The 12,809-nt window shown below is 42.2% G+C and overlaps 1 protein-coding gene across 10 annotated transcripts in view; it reads right to left on the minus strand.

Moving 5' to 3' along the window:
- The window catches only part of AGAP1 (ArfGAP with GTPase domain, ankyrin repeat and PH domain 1), a 615,139-nt gene that overhangs the window by 87,309 nt on the left and 515,021 nt on the right, over nucleotides 1-12,809 (minus strand). For 7 of the 10 annotated variants that reach the window (XM_031968800.1, XM_031968799.1, XM_031968793.1 and 4 more), the window contains one exon: nucleotides 119-196. The exons of the other annotated variants lie outside the window; for them this stretch is intronic. In XM_031968800.1, coding sequence (XP_031824660.1) covers nucleotides 119-196 — 78 coding nt within the window. The remainder of the gene's footprint in view (nucleotides 1-118; nucleotides 197-12,809) is intronic. 10 annotated transcript variants of the gene reach the window in all.

The following is a 12,809-nucleotide window of genomic DNA, read 5'->3' on the forward strand; positions in this document are numbered from 1 at the left end:
AGATCCCACAGACAGCGAGGAGCGGAGATGGAATCTGAACCCAGGACGGAGAGAGAGAGGCGGAGACTGCAGGCAGCGGGGGAGGGGAAGGAGGGGGGGAGGGGCGTTAGTTTGTTACCTTCGGTGTTGGTGCTGCTGCTGCTGTATATATTTCGCAGGCTACCAACACGGTTTAGTTTCCATGCTTTGCGCTTGGCTGCATCCCGAGAGCAGAAAGGGAGGAGGAGAAGGAGAAGGAGAGAGAGAGAGAGAAAAGACAGAGACAGAGACAGAAAAGAGAGAGAGAGAAAGAAAAAGAGAGAAAAGAGACAGAGATAAAGGAGAGAGAGAAAATAGAGAGACGAAAGAGACAAGAGGAGAGAGAGAAAAACAGAGAGAAAAGAGACAGAGATAAAGGGGAGAGAGAAATAGAGAAAAAGAAAGAGAGAAAAGAGACAGAGAGGAGACAGAGAAATAGAGAAAAAGAAAAGACAGACAGAGGAGAGAGAAATAGAGAAAAAGAGAGAAAAGAGACAGAGGAGAGAGAAATAGAGAAACATAAAGAGAGAGAAAACAGACAGAGAGGAGAAAGAAATAGACAAAAAGAAAAGAGAGACAGATGAGGGAGAGAGAGAGAAATAGAGAAAAAAGAGAGAGAGACAGAGGCAGAGGAGAGAGAAATAGAGAAAAAAGAAAGAAAGAAAAGAGACAGAGAGAAGAAAGAAATAGAGAAAAAGAAAAAAAGACAGATAAAGGAGAGAGAAAAATAGAGAAAAAGAAAAAGAGAGACAGAGACAGAGGAGAGAGAGAAATAGAGAAGCAAAGAGAGAGAGAAAAGAGAGATAAAGGAGAGAGAAATAGAGAAAAAGAAAAGACAGACAGAGGAGAGAGAAATAGAGAAAAAAGAAAGAAAGAAAGAGACAGAGAGAAGAAAGAAATAGAGAAAAAAAAAAAAAGACAGATAAAGGAGAGAGAAAAATAGAGAAAAAGAAAAAGAGAGACAGAGACAGAGGAGAGAGAGAAATAGAGAAGCAAAGAGAGAGAGAAAAGAGAGATAAAGGAGAGAGAAATAGAGAAAAAGAAAAGACAGACAGAGGAGAGAGAAATAGAAAAAAAGAGAGAAAAGAGACAGAGGAGAGAAATAGAGAAACATAAAGAGAGAGAAAACAGACAGAGAGGAGAAAGAAATAGACAAAAAGAAAAGAGAGACAGATGAGGGAGAGAGAGAGAAATAGAGAAAAAAGAGAGAGAGACAGAGGCAGAGGAGAGAGAAATAGAGAAACAAAAAGAGAGAAAAGAGACAGAGAGGAGAAAGAAATAGAGAAAAAGAAAAAAAGACAGATAAAGGAGAGAGAAAAATAGAGAAAAAGAAAAAGAGAGACAGAGACAGAGGAGAGAGAGAAATAGAGAAGCAAAGAGAGAGAGAAAAGAGAGATAAAGGAGAGAGAAATAGAGAAAAAGAAAAGACAGACAGAGGAGAGAGAAATAGAGAAAAAAGAAAGAAAGAAAAGAGACAGAGAGAAGAAAGAAATAGAGAAAAAGAAAAAAAGACAGATAAAGGAGAGAGAAAAATAGAGAAAAAGAAAAAGAGAGACAGAGACAGAGGAGAGAGAGAAATAGAGAAGCAAAGAGAGAGAGAAAAGAGAGATAAAGGAGAGAGAAATAGAGAAAAAGAAAAGACAGACAGAGGAGAGAGAAATAGAAAAAGAGAGAAAAGAGACAGAGGAGAGAAATAGAGAAACATAAAGAGAGAGAAAACAGACAGAGAGGAGAAAGAAATAGACAAAAAGAAAAGAGAGACAGATGAGGGAGAGAGAGAGAAATAGAGAAAAAAGAGAGAGAGACAGAGGCAGAGGAGAGAGAAATAGAGAAACAAAAAGAGAGAAAAGAGACAGAGAGGAGAAAGAGAAATAGAGAAAAAGAAAGAGGCAGAGACAGAGGAGAGAGAGAGACAAGAGACAGAGAGAGGAGAAAGAAAAAGAGAAAAAGAAAAAAGAGACAGAGATAAAGGAGAGAGAGAAATAGAGAAAAAGAAAGAGAGAGACAGAGCGGAGAAAGAAAGAGAAAAAGACAGAGACAGAGAGAGAGAAATAGAGAAAAAGAAAAAAGACAGATAAAGGAGAGAGAAATAGAGAAAAAGAAAGAGAGACAGAGAGAGATAAAGAAGAGAGAAATAGAGAAACAAAAAGAGAAAAGAGAGAGACAGAGGAGAGAGAAATAGAGAAAAAGAAGGAGAAACCAAGAAATAGAGAAATAGTGAAACAGAAAAAAGAGAGAAAAGAGACAGAGAAATAGAGAAACAGAAAAAAAAGAGTGGCAGAGACAAAGACAAAAGAGGGAGATAAGAGAGAAATAGAGAAAGAAAAAGAGACAGAGAGAAAAGAGACAAAGACAGACAGAAATAGAGAAACAGAAAAAAGATAGAGACAGAGGAGAGAGAGAGAAATAGAGATAAAAAAAGAAAGACAAACACAAAGACAAACAGAGGAGAGAGAGAAACAGAAAAAGAGAGAAAGAAAACAGAAAACAGAGAGACAGAGAAAGACAAAGAGAGAAAAAAAGACAGAGACAGAGAAGAGAGAAATACAGAAACAGAAAAAGAGACAGAGAAAAGAGACAAAGACACACAGAAATAGAAAAACAAAAAGAAAGAGAAACAGAAAAGAGAGAGGAGAGAAAAAAGAGACAGAGAGAAAGAGAAACAGAAGAGAGAATCAGAAACAAAAAAGAGAGAGACGGAAAAAAGACAGAGACAGAGACAGAGGGGAGAGAAATAGAGAAACAGAAAAATAAAAGAGAAAGGAAGAGAAAGAGATAGAGAGAGGAGAGAGAGAAAGAAAGAAAAAGAGAAAAGATACACAGAGACAGAGAGAAGAGAGACAGAGACAGAGACACACAGAAATAGAAACACACAGAGAGAGAGAGAGAAAGGAGGGAGGGAGGGAAGGAGGGAGAGAGAGACAGAGAGAGAGAGCAGAGAGCTGGAGAGACTTAGAGAGAACAGTTGAGAGAGACAGAAAGAAGAGAGAGAGGTACGAGAGAGAGAGAGAGAGAGAAAGAAAGAGAGAGAGAGAGAGAGAGAGAGAGAGAGAGAGAGAGAGAGAGAGAGAAGAGGAAAAAAAAGGAAAAGAAAAAATGAAAAGGGGAAAAAAAGACCATCAAAGTAGCATGTGAGGCATAACACAGGACACTCCCGTTCCCCGTGCAGCTCCCACGGGGCTCTGCCCGAGGCTTTTTAGGAGCAGTCCCCTCCACCCCTTCTCACATGGATCCTGGAAGGCAGGGGCTGAGCAGCGGAGAAGGGAAAGGTGCTGGCAGAGCGGCCTGAGCTCGTTGCTCACCCACGAGTGTCTCTGGGCACTGAGCCCCCACCTCCTCCTCAGGGGGTCCCCATGCTGGCATCCCTTCTGCCTCAGTTCTTTTTTGTGTGTGTGCTGAGGCAATTGGGGTTAAATGACCTGCCCAGTCACAGAGCTGGGATGTGTGGCTGGATTTGAACTCAGGTCCTCCTGACTTCAGGGCTGGCACTCCATCCACTGCACCACCCAGCTGCCCCGCATCTGCCTCAATTCTATTCGAACGGCAAGCGTCCCCTCGGAGCAGACTCTCCCCAGGCCGGAAGCCGGCTCCTCCCTGGGGCGCCTGAGCCAGCCTTTTCTTGGAGTTTCCCTCCCAGGGCAGACCAGCCTTCAGTAGCCACAACAAGCATCCCGGGGGGTAGCATGGGGGCCATTTGGAAGTGAGGAAGACGGGCAGTCTCCATCACCTCCTGAAATGTCCCCGGAGTGCCACAGGCTGTGCTAAATACAAAGACCAGAATGGGAGCCTTGCCCGGAGGAGCTTCCCTTCTATCCGGGGAGACAATGTAAGGCGGAGGCCCTCTTGGAGAACGGACAGGTGTCTCCATGTGGCATATCCAAGCATTATCTCCCTCGGTTTAGTGCAGTTGCCTGGCTTGTCCCCTTTCCCCCTCCCCTAAATATAAGGCAAAAAACTGTTTTTTGGAGAGGAGGGGAAAGCAGGAGCAGCTGGAGGGGCCCAGGGGGAAGGGGCTCAACAAAGGCAGATGTCGCTCTTGGATGGCTATTTTACTCTTTGGGGAGCGTGGGACACCAAGTTAATGCTAAGGGACAGCAGAGTGTTACTTTTCACTAAAGGGCCCAACACCAAGCTATGCAGGCCTCTCGTCTTGGGCCAAAGGGAGAGCTTTGGGGCTAAGGCAGCCTTGGAACGATAATCGTCCCTGACGTCATTTCCTAATTGCACACATATTCCCATCACTTGGGCTTTCCTCCCCCCCTTCCCCCCACCCCCTCAACAGTGGTGGTGAGGACCACTCCAACTTTTGGACCTGTCTTTATTTTCGTCTTCAGAAGAAAACGCTTGGGGTTCTGGGAGCGGAGGTTTCGGGACTACAGGACGCTTGCACCAGGGACTTGTAAGCATCCCAAGGCCGGAGCTGCTGGAGGAAGGGCAAACTCACGTGCGCCCCGTGAAGGCAATCATCGAGACCCGCAGCTGCCCCATGACAGGGGAAACCACGGCCTGCTCACTGCCAAGAGGGAGCGGGGACAACGGCCAAAGTCACGGGGGAGGGTTCTGTTTACAGTGCTAGGAAAAAAGGAAAATATCTGTCCCTGTGTCCCATTTAGTGAAAGTCTTTAGCAGCTCTAAGTCAATCCTCCAGCAAGCAAAGCACCATCTCTGTCCCAGGGACAGGGACCGGGACTGGGCCGAGGATGTCACATGACGGCAGGATTACCCACATGTCCACTTAGAAATGATCCTCCTCCACAAGACAGACTAGGGCCGAGACCTGGTTCATGAGGAAGCCGAGTCTACATTAAGTGTGCGTTCTGCCTGGAGGGCTCCGTCTTTGGGGGTTCCTCACTCAGAACCCTCCCAGCTCGCTTCTCCCAAGGAAGCTCGTCCGGTATGGGCTTAAGGCCAGCCCTCACCCAGATCCCACGGCAGCGAGCAAACATTAAGTATTCATACACAATCTTTGATTCAGGAAAACAAGTATTTTAAATACTTTTTCCATGTACCATGTGAAACGCTAGCGACACAATACAAGGACCAAAAATGAAGGCACGCAGGGTGGGGGAGAAGTAAGGAAAAACAGGCTGCACTCAGAAACAAAATTACACAGAATAATTTCTGGGGGTACAATGGGAGGGTTCGCCACTTTGAGAAACTCTCTGACAACAGGGGTTTGACGGACAGGAACAGGAGACACCGGGTACATAAGTGGTATTTTCTTAGGTCACCAAAGCAACAAGTTTGGGAAATGTACAAAAACTTATGGTTAAAAACTTGCCCACCCCCTGACCTTACTCATGGATTATTCTCACTGCCCTCACAGATGGCAACTCTATGGAAGAAAAAGGGGTGAACCTTCTAGCGACAGGCCTGTCCTAACCCAGCTGGATTGGTTCTTGGATGAAAAAGCCCGATCCGGGCTCGTCACTGGAGCTTTTTCATCTTAGTAGGGCTCGTTGGAAGGTGGATGGCACTCTTGACATAAGTCCCCAAAAAGGTCCCGTCCATGATGTGATGAAACAGCAGAAAAGTACTTTATAATGTATATATTATATATATACTTTACAATTTATAGTTTGGGGAGGTTCTGATCTCTTCCCACCTCCAGGTGCTAAATCCTTGCCTTAATCTCTAAGCACTATCCAAAAACGATCTCCTATTTTGTAGATACTTAATTTACACCCACACATTCTCCCATTATTTATATCTATTTTCTGGGCACATGTAACTTGCTCCAAAGGATGGCTGACTTTGTGCAAATGGGGCCTTTTCAGTTTCTGCTTGGTACCCCCAGAACCCAGAAAGAAGAGCTACAACAGATGTATAATACTGCTTATTCTTATTGACAGACTGACTGAATACTCAACAAAGGCAAGACAATGAAAGAAATACCAGCCTATGGCTATCAATCCCCAACCCCCATGACATTTCAGCATTTGGCGTCTACACCCCTCTCTCCAACACAGTTGTAGCATCTCTACAAGCTAGGAGATTGTTTCTTTGTCAAACAGGTTGCTTCTTCTCCCCTCCTGGCCGATGAATTTCTCCAGGATGTGGTCCATCTGGTTCCTGGACAACCGGGTCCTCACCTGCCACTGAGCCAGACACCAAATCCTGAAAGTTTGGGAGAACTGGCCGGATCCTTCCCCTGCTGGGAGAGCTTGGGAAGAGCCAGTGTTTTGGAGTGTGTGGGGAGATGATCTGATGGTTTAGCTAAAGAGGGTTTAACTGTTTGCCTAGCACCGAATGACCAAGAATTCTCCTTCTCCCAAGGCGACACTTAGTGTCCCATCAAGAGCAATGCTATGTATCCCATCTCATCGCTTCCACCATCCTCACCACACCTCTAATACATATTAGTACAAAGCAGAGAATCAACAATAGATCAAATGACTGGCCAAAATGGTTAAACAACCACAGCTTCTGGTTTATAAGGACCTGTAGGTGATTTTTTTTTAATCAATAGAAGGATTTCCTCATTTATTGACTGTACTAGGCCACCCCCTTGAGCACCTATGCCATACAGGAAGGAGAATCATTTGTAGACCTTCCGCATTAAAAATAAAAAGGACCACGAACCAACATTTAATTCTAAATGAAAATCTCTTACCAACAGGATCTCTGGTATCAAACCTCACAAATTAATTTTTAGGTGTCCTCTAGTATGAATTACATGCCGTTCCAGAAGGAATTCCTCCACCAGACAGATTGTGAGCTTCTTAAGAACAGATACCATTATTTTGGCTTTCTCTGTATTCCCAGTACTTAGTACAGTGCCTGGCACTTAGTAGGTGCTTCAGAAATGCTAGTTGATTGATTCTCCATGATAGGATCCAGTAGGGTTTTTTCCCCCTGCAGTGCTCAGTAAGAAAGAATTGACTGCCCCCCTTAAGTGAGCGATGGCTTTCCCGAGCTATGGATATGCTTAATTATTTCAATATTCAAGGTTTCTTGTTTTCCTGAACACTTACAAATTCTAGAAAGTCTCTACATCTCAAGCTGCCCCATCTGGTAGCTTCCAACTTGCCTTTTCCCTGAAACATTTACATATAAATAAGCCAAGTCCAGGATGAGCACCCTCTGAATGGGAGGGGACCTCGGGTACCCACTTAGAGCCTTTCTCCCAGTCTGACGTCTTTCATTTTTCAGATACCCACTCCCATTACAGTATGGAGAAGGAGAAAGGGAATATGCAGCCTGGTTTTCTATTAACCTATTGATGAAATAATCAATTTTAATGTGGGAGATGCCAGGCTTCTTTCTCCCTTTGAAAAAAATGAACTTTTCCGGCCTGATATTGAGGTCCTGCTACAAGCATTTGTCTCCTGTGGCGTTGATTGCTCCAAGTCTCCTTCTTTAGGAGCTCCTCTCCAAGTAAATACAATTAGATTATCCTCAAGAAAACTTAGCTGATGCCAAGGAAGGCTGCTGGGACCCTGGCACCGAGGGTGCTCCCGCTCTTCCTAACAAGGCCGATACCAACTCTGCCTTTGTAATGGCGCCGGCTATTTATGGAAAACAAGGAAGATTCGGCTTCATTATTTGTGTGGCTCTTGTTAGAGGTGAAATCAGCCCATTAGGTTTTAGTCAGACCCTCTGACTCAAGAGAATGACAATGGAAACATGATGATGAAACATCATTTTCCCAGTGGGGGAAAATACTTTGATGGGAAAAAAATGTTTTCAGGGCTGAAAAGTTCTTTCAAAAAAAGCCCAATATGATGAGTCTATATCATAAAAACTAAACTTTTAAAAAATACCAGCCTCGAACTGTTTATTATTAACATGAACATGAAAGGGTAAAGCATGAAATGTACCATGGTTACTTTTTGATTTTCCTTAATCTAATGACTATTATTTATAGGTTTTTATGATGTCTGTTTAAAGCTTTTTAGATTGAGTGATTTTTTTTTTAAAGTGCCATTTGGATTTAGATCCAAAATACAATCTTGGATCTGGTATAGACTAATTAACCAGCCAGAATTTAGATGGTTGAGATTAAATTCTTATTGCTTTGGTCTACCAAGTAACTGATGCCTTCTCAGTTCCGATCTGGGTGGGCCCAATAAGTCATTATGTGTGGCTTGATAATCCAAAGCACTGTGTGTTACCAACAGTTTGTTTAATGGCGCCCTAACATAGGCCAAAGGTGTGTAGCTCATCAACCATTTTTTTTGTTGATCCAATGTGAAATTTTGGCATCTTGTAAATGGATTCTGATGCAAGAAATATCCAAGGGGAAATGTCTGAACCTTTAAAAAAATAAACTTTTCACCTTTCCCCTCTATCACTATTGCCCACAGTTCTAAAGAAAAAAAAAGAAGGGATTAAAAGGCTCTCTTAATTAAAAAATATGGAGGGGGAAAATGGGCACACTACAACTTCAACATGAAAATAGCCAAATAAGTTTGCAAATAGTTTTTTTTTTTTTTTTTTTTTTTTTTTTTTTTTTTTTTGGTGGAGGGGTGATATGGTGAATGAGATTAATGTGAACAAGATAAAGGCATCCAATGACCTTTTCCCTTCTGGGGGAGAAGAAAGGATGGGAAGCATTAATAAAGAGGCCCAGTGTATGCAATTTCTGCCATGGGGCCAGAACTAACCAGATTTTTGTAGTCTTTTAAATCCCATGGTAAAAAAATGCTATTTTGGGGCACCATCTGGACTTGGGTAGTAAACTAACTCCCTCTCAGACAATTTACTTTGTGTACCCTGGCTGAAAATCTGATGCTACTTTTGGCCTCCCTCTCCCTAAGGCAATCTGCTTCTGCCCCACTATACATAGCTATTGTGTCCATGGTGAAGGCAGAGCAGGAAGGGGACTCTGTTGGGGGTCTATCTTACTTGAGCCTGAAGGCCTCCTGAGCCAAATCCTGTCCAGCCTGGATCATAATCTCAATGAGAAAAAAAAATATGTATGGATAGGGATATTTCCAGAGAAACTCCCCTTCCCCCCTACATACTTGGCCTTTCCCAAAGATTCCTGCAGCTGGATGACCAAACAATGTGTATCGTAACGCCTCCTAATTATTAACAGACAGCCAAGATCATTTCAAAGAGGGTGAGAAGGGGAGAATGCACAAATAACTGCCTTGTGCTAAGTCTAGGTTACTGGGAATCATTTAAAGTTAATGACTCCCAATTATTAGACATCACCTTATTTTTGCAGGCTCTACCTCAACATCTGTGTCTATACCACTGGAGGGAACTTTCCAATAGGGTTTTTAAACAGGAATTGAGGTATCTTGCTTGTATAGGTCCTATCTTATTTTGTTTTTATTTTCTAATATTCTTCTTCATCTCTGAAGCTCATCTTTCCAAAGCAAATTTCCACCCTTAGAATCTGCAGACCGGGTCCCGGGAAACACATGAAAAATGTCCATCGGCCCAGTGGAGTGTTCCCCAAACCAGGGCTTCGTCCTAAAATCTGCCTCCATCATCATACCCTGAAACTCCAGACTTATTAACGTCACCTCTGGTCTCCATCTGACAGAGTTCTTTGTTGATTAGATAAATAGGCCTCAGATAGCTGATTAAAAAATGATGTAGCCGTTCGGTTGTGTGTTCAAGCCTTGTCAGCCATGTTGGATGTTAAAGTGTGCATGAATTACATCCCTGGAGTGTGCTGAACAGTGCTGATTAAATGAGGCCCGCCACGGCCCTCAGCATCAATTATCAGAAATAATAGGATCTTTTCACCTACGCAGGAAGAAGGGGGCTGGGCTGGAGACAGCGTGCCACTCATCCCTAAGAACGTCTCATCTTTGGCACAAAATAAATAACCTTGTCCGTTCGTATGAGGGAGTTTCAACTTGTGCCTCAAAAAAAAAAAAAAAAAAAAAAAGAGTCAAATGATAACCTTGCCAGATAATACACCGACAGTCCATATCAGACTTGCTTTAAAAAAAAAAAAGGAAGGGGGGAAATCTTTCTAAGTCTTCTGTAAAATGCCAGTTTTGCAGAGAGGCAAGTCTGTGTTCCTCAGGTATTTCAGGATGACCCACGCTCTGGGACCCTTTACAGAAAGATAATACCGCGGGCCCCTCGACGGGAGGGGAGGGCTCCCACTGTTGTTGTGTGTGCCACTTACACGTTCACTGGCTCTGAAGCGCCATGAGCTTTTGTTGGCAGCGATGCCATTGTGGAGCTACAGCTTGGGGGCTCTCTCTTTTGTAGCGGCCATGGGACCGAGCCTGCGTTTGCTCAACGAGGTTGTGTCAATGTTCTGTGTTCTCGGAGAATAGCGGGGGGATCTTTTTTTCACAAGATGCAACCCCAAAGATTCTTACGCTATGTGAACTCACTACTTCAACTGTGAAGGGGCTTGACATCACGGTCTTTTTCCTGTAGGATGCCATACAGAGATGTAGTCATGTTGAAACATCCATTAAAAGGCCTTTGAAAGGATTAAAAAAAAAAAAAAAAAAACCTGAGTCCAAGCAAATATAGGGCATGTGTTCAGAAAGCAAAATCACTTCGTTGTATCAATTTCCAGTGGGACTAATGTTTCTTTCATGTTATTCCATCAGCGTCTTAGACCATTATGTTTTTAATTGATTTTTTGGTAATACTGCTGTTACTTCCCAACAGGTCCTTCCCTCACAGCCCTTACTCTGTAACAAAGAGGTACAAGCCAAACAGACACGGTGACATGACATGGGTCACGTCTGACATTTTCTCATCCCACACCTAGAATCTGCTACCTTGGTGTTGAAAGCAGGGGATAATGTCTCACTATGGGTCTACTGAAGTCACTTCTAATCACTTCATTGGCCAGAGAACTTAAGTTACTCAATGTTGTTTTCAGTTATATCCTATAATTGGACTCACTGGATGAACTGTTCTCTCGATTCCGCTATATTCCCAAGTTTCTCTGGCTATTTATATATTGCTTTTGTCCTTTCTTATAACATAATGGTATTTTGTTGCATTTGTATTAACTACAATTAGTTAATCTGTTCTCCCAAGTTTCTCTGGCTATTTATATATTACATCTGTCCTTTCTTATAGTAATGGTATTTCGTTGCATTTGTATTAACCACAATTAGTTAATCTGTTCTCCCAAGTTTCTCTATTTATATATTATATTTGTCCTTTCTTATAACGTAATGGTCTTTCATTGCCTTTGTATTAACCACAATTAGCTAATCTGTTTTCCCAAGTTTCTCTGGCTAATTATATATTTGTCCTTTCTTATAACGTAACGGTATTTCATTGCAATTGTATTAACCACAGCTAGTCAATCTGTTTTCCCAAGTTTCTCTGGCTATTTATATATTACATTTGTCCTTTCTTATAACATAACGGTATTTTATTTCATTGCATTTGTATTAATCACAATTAGTTAATCTGTTCCCCCAAGTTTCTCTGGCTATTTATATATTACATTTGTCCTTTTAAATAATGTAACAGGATTTCATTGCATTTGTATTAACTGCAATTAGTTAATCTGTTCTCCCAAGTTTCTCTGGCTATTTATATATTATATTTGTCCTTTCTTATAGCATAACGTATTCTCTGATTGACACACACCCACGAAATTTCCATTTATTTTGCCACTCCCTCACAAATGCTGTTAAATATATTTCTGTAATTTGGTTATGCAGTGTTATTTTGTTTTCAATGTCTTTTACAGCTATTTTACTTCATGATGATTGTGGTCATCATTTGGGTTACTTTCCTGTTCTTTACTCTGTATCAGTTCATATAAGTCTTTCTAGGGGGCTCTGAATTCTTGATAGTCACCATTTCTTACAATGCAAAGAAGATACCCTTACTCTGTAGATCTGTGATGCTCATGTGGCCATAACAAAGTTCAACTTCATCCTTATATTTAGTGAATGTTTCAATGGAACACAAGTCCACTGGTCATATAATCAGCAACATGGGATTAAAAGATACTTAAGCAGAAAAATATTTGTGCCAGAGTTGAAATTCAGCCTGCATAAACTCCACAACATCAACCAGGACTCTACAAATATTTGTCTGTCTATAGCTCTTTTCACTGAGGGCCAGAGGAAAGCAAATAGGACTTCTCCATGGGATGGCACCAGTGGCACCTCTGAACCACTCTGGACTCTACTATTAGCACCTTTTCTAAGGGAGAGAACAATTTCAGAAAACTTGCAGAGCCATCCATGGAGAATAAAGGAAAAAGGATAGAGAGAACATCACAAATGTGGCTCTTAGTCCTTAGTCTGTGCCTCAGTTTCCTCATCTGTAAAAGGAGGTCTTAGTTTAGATGATCTCTGATGATCACATTCCAGTCAAGTGATCTTAACTTCAGTTTCCTCAAAGCCATGCTGACTTAATCGTCCTGACCTCTGACGCCTTTTCTGAATCTATAATTTGCTTTTTTGGTTAAATTCCCAGGAAAGGTTTGATCATGGGTGGCTTTCCACAACACGGTACCTCTGGCCAAAGGAATTATCCTGGTTGTAATCCATCAATTGTGCTCCCTTTATAGGTGACCATTTGTATCACATGAGTTTGGTTGAAATGAATTATATTGTAATAATCAATGTTTGCATTTCTACAAAATGGTGAAAAGAGGGCAGAGCTTGGAGTGAAAGTCATGGATTCCATGGCCATTTGTCACCTGGGTGGACCTTAGACAAGGCATTTCACGTGTCTGATGAAGGGAGCAGATGGCTTCTAATGGCCCTTTGAGCTCCATGCGCCTATGGATATCATTGAGCCTCAGTTTCCTCATTTGTAAAATTAGGGAAGGGATCTCAAGTTTTCACACCTAGCTCAATTCCTACACTTTTAAAAATTTCTCCCAAAGT

The sequence above is a fragment of the Sarcophilus harrisii genome, chromosome 4, assembly GCF_902635505.1.
Source record: "Sarcophilus harrisii chromosome 4, mSarHar1.11, whole genome shotgun sequence".
NCBI classification, from domain to species: domain Eukaryota; kingdom Metazoa; phylum Chordata; class Mammalia; order Dasyuromorphia; family Dasyuridae; genus Sarcophilus; species Sarcophilus harrisii.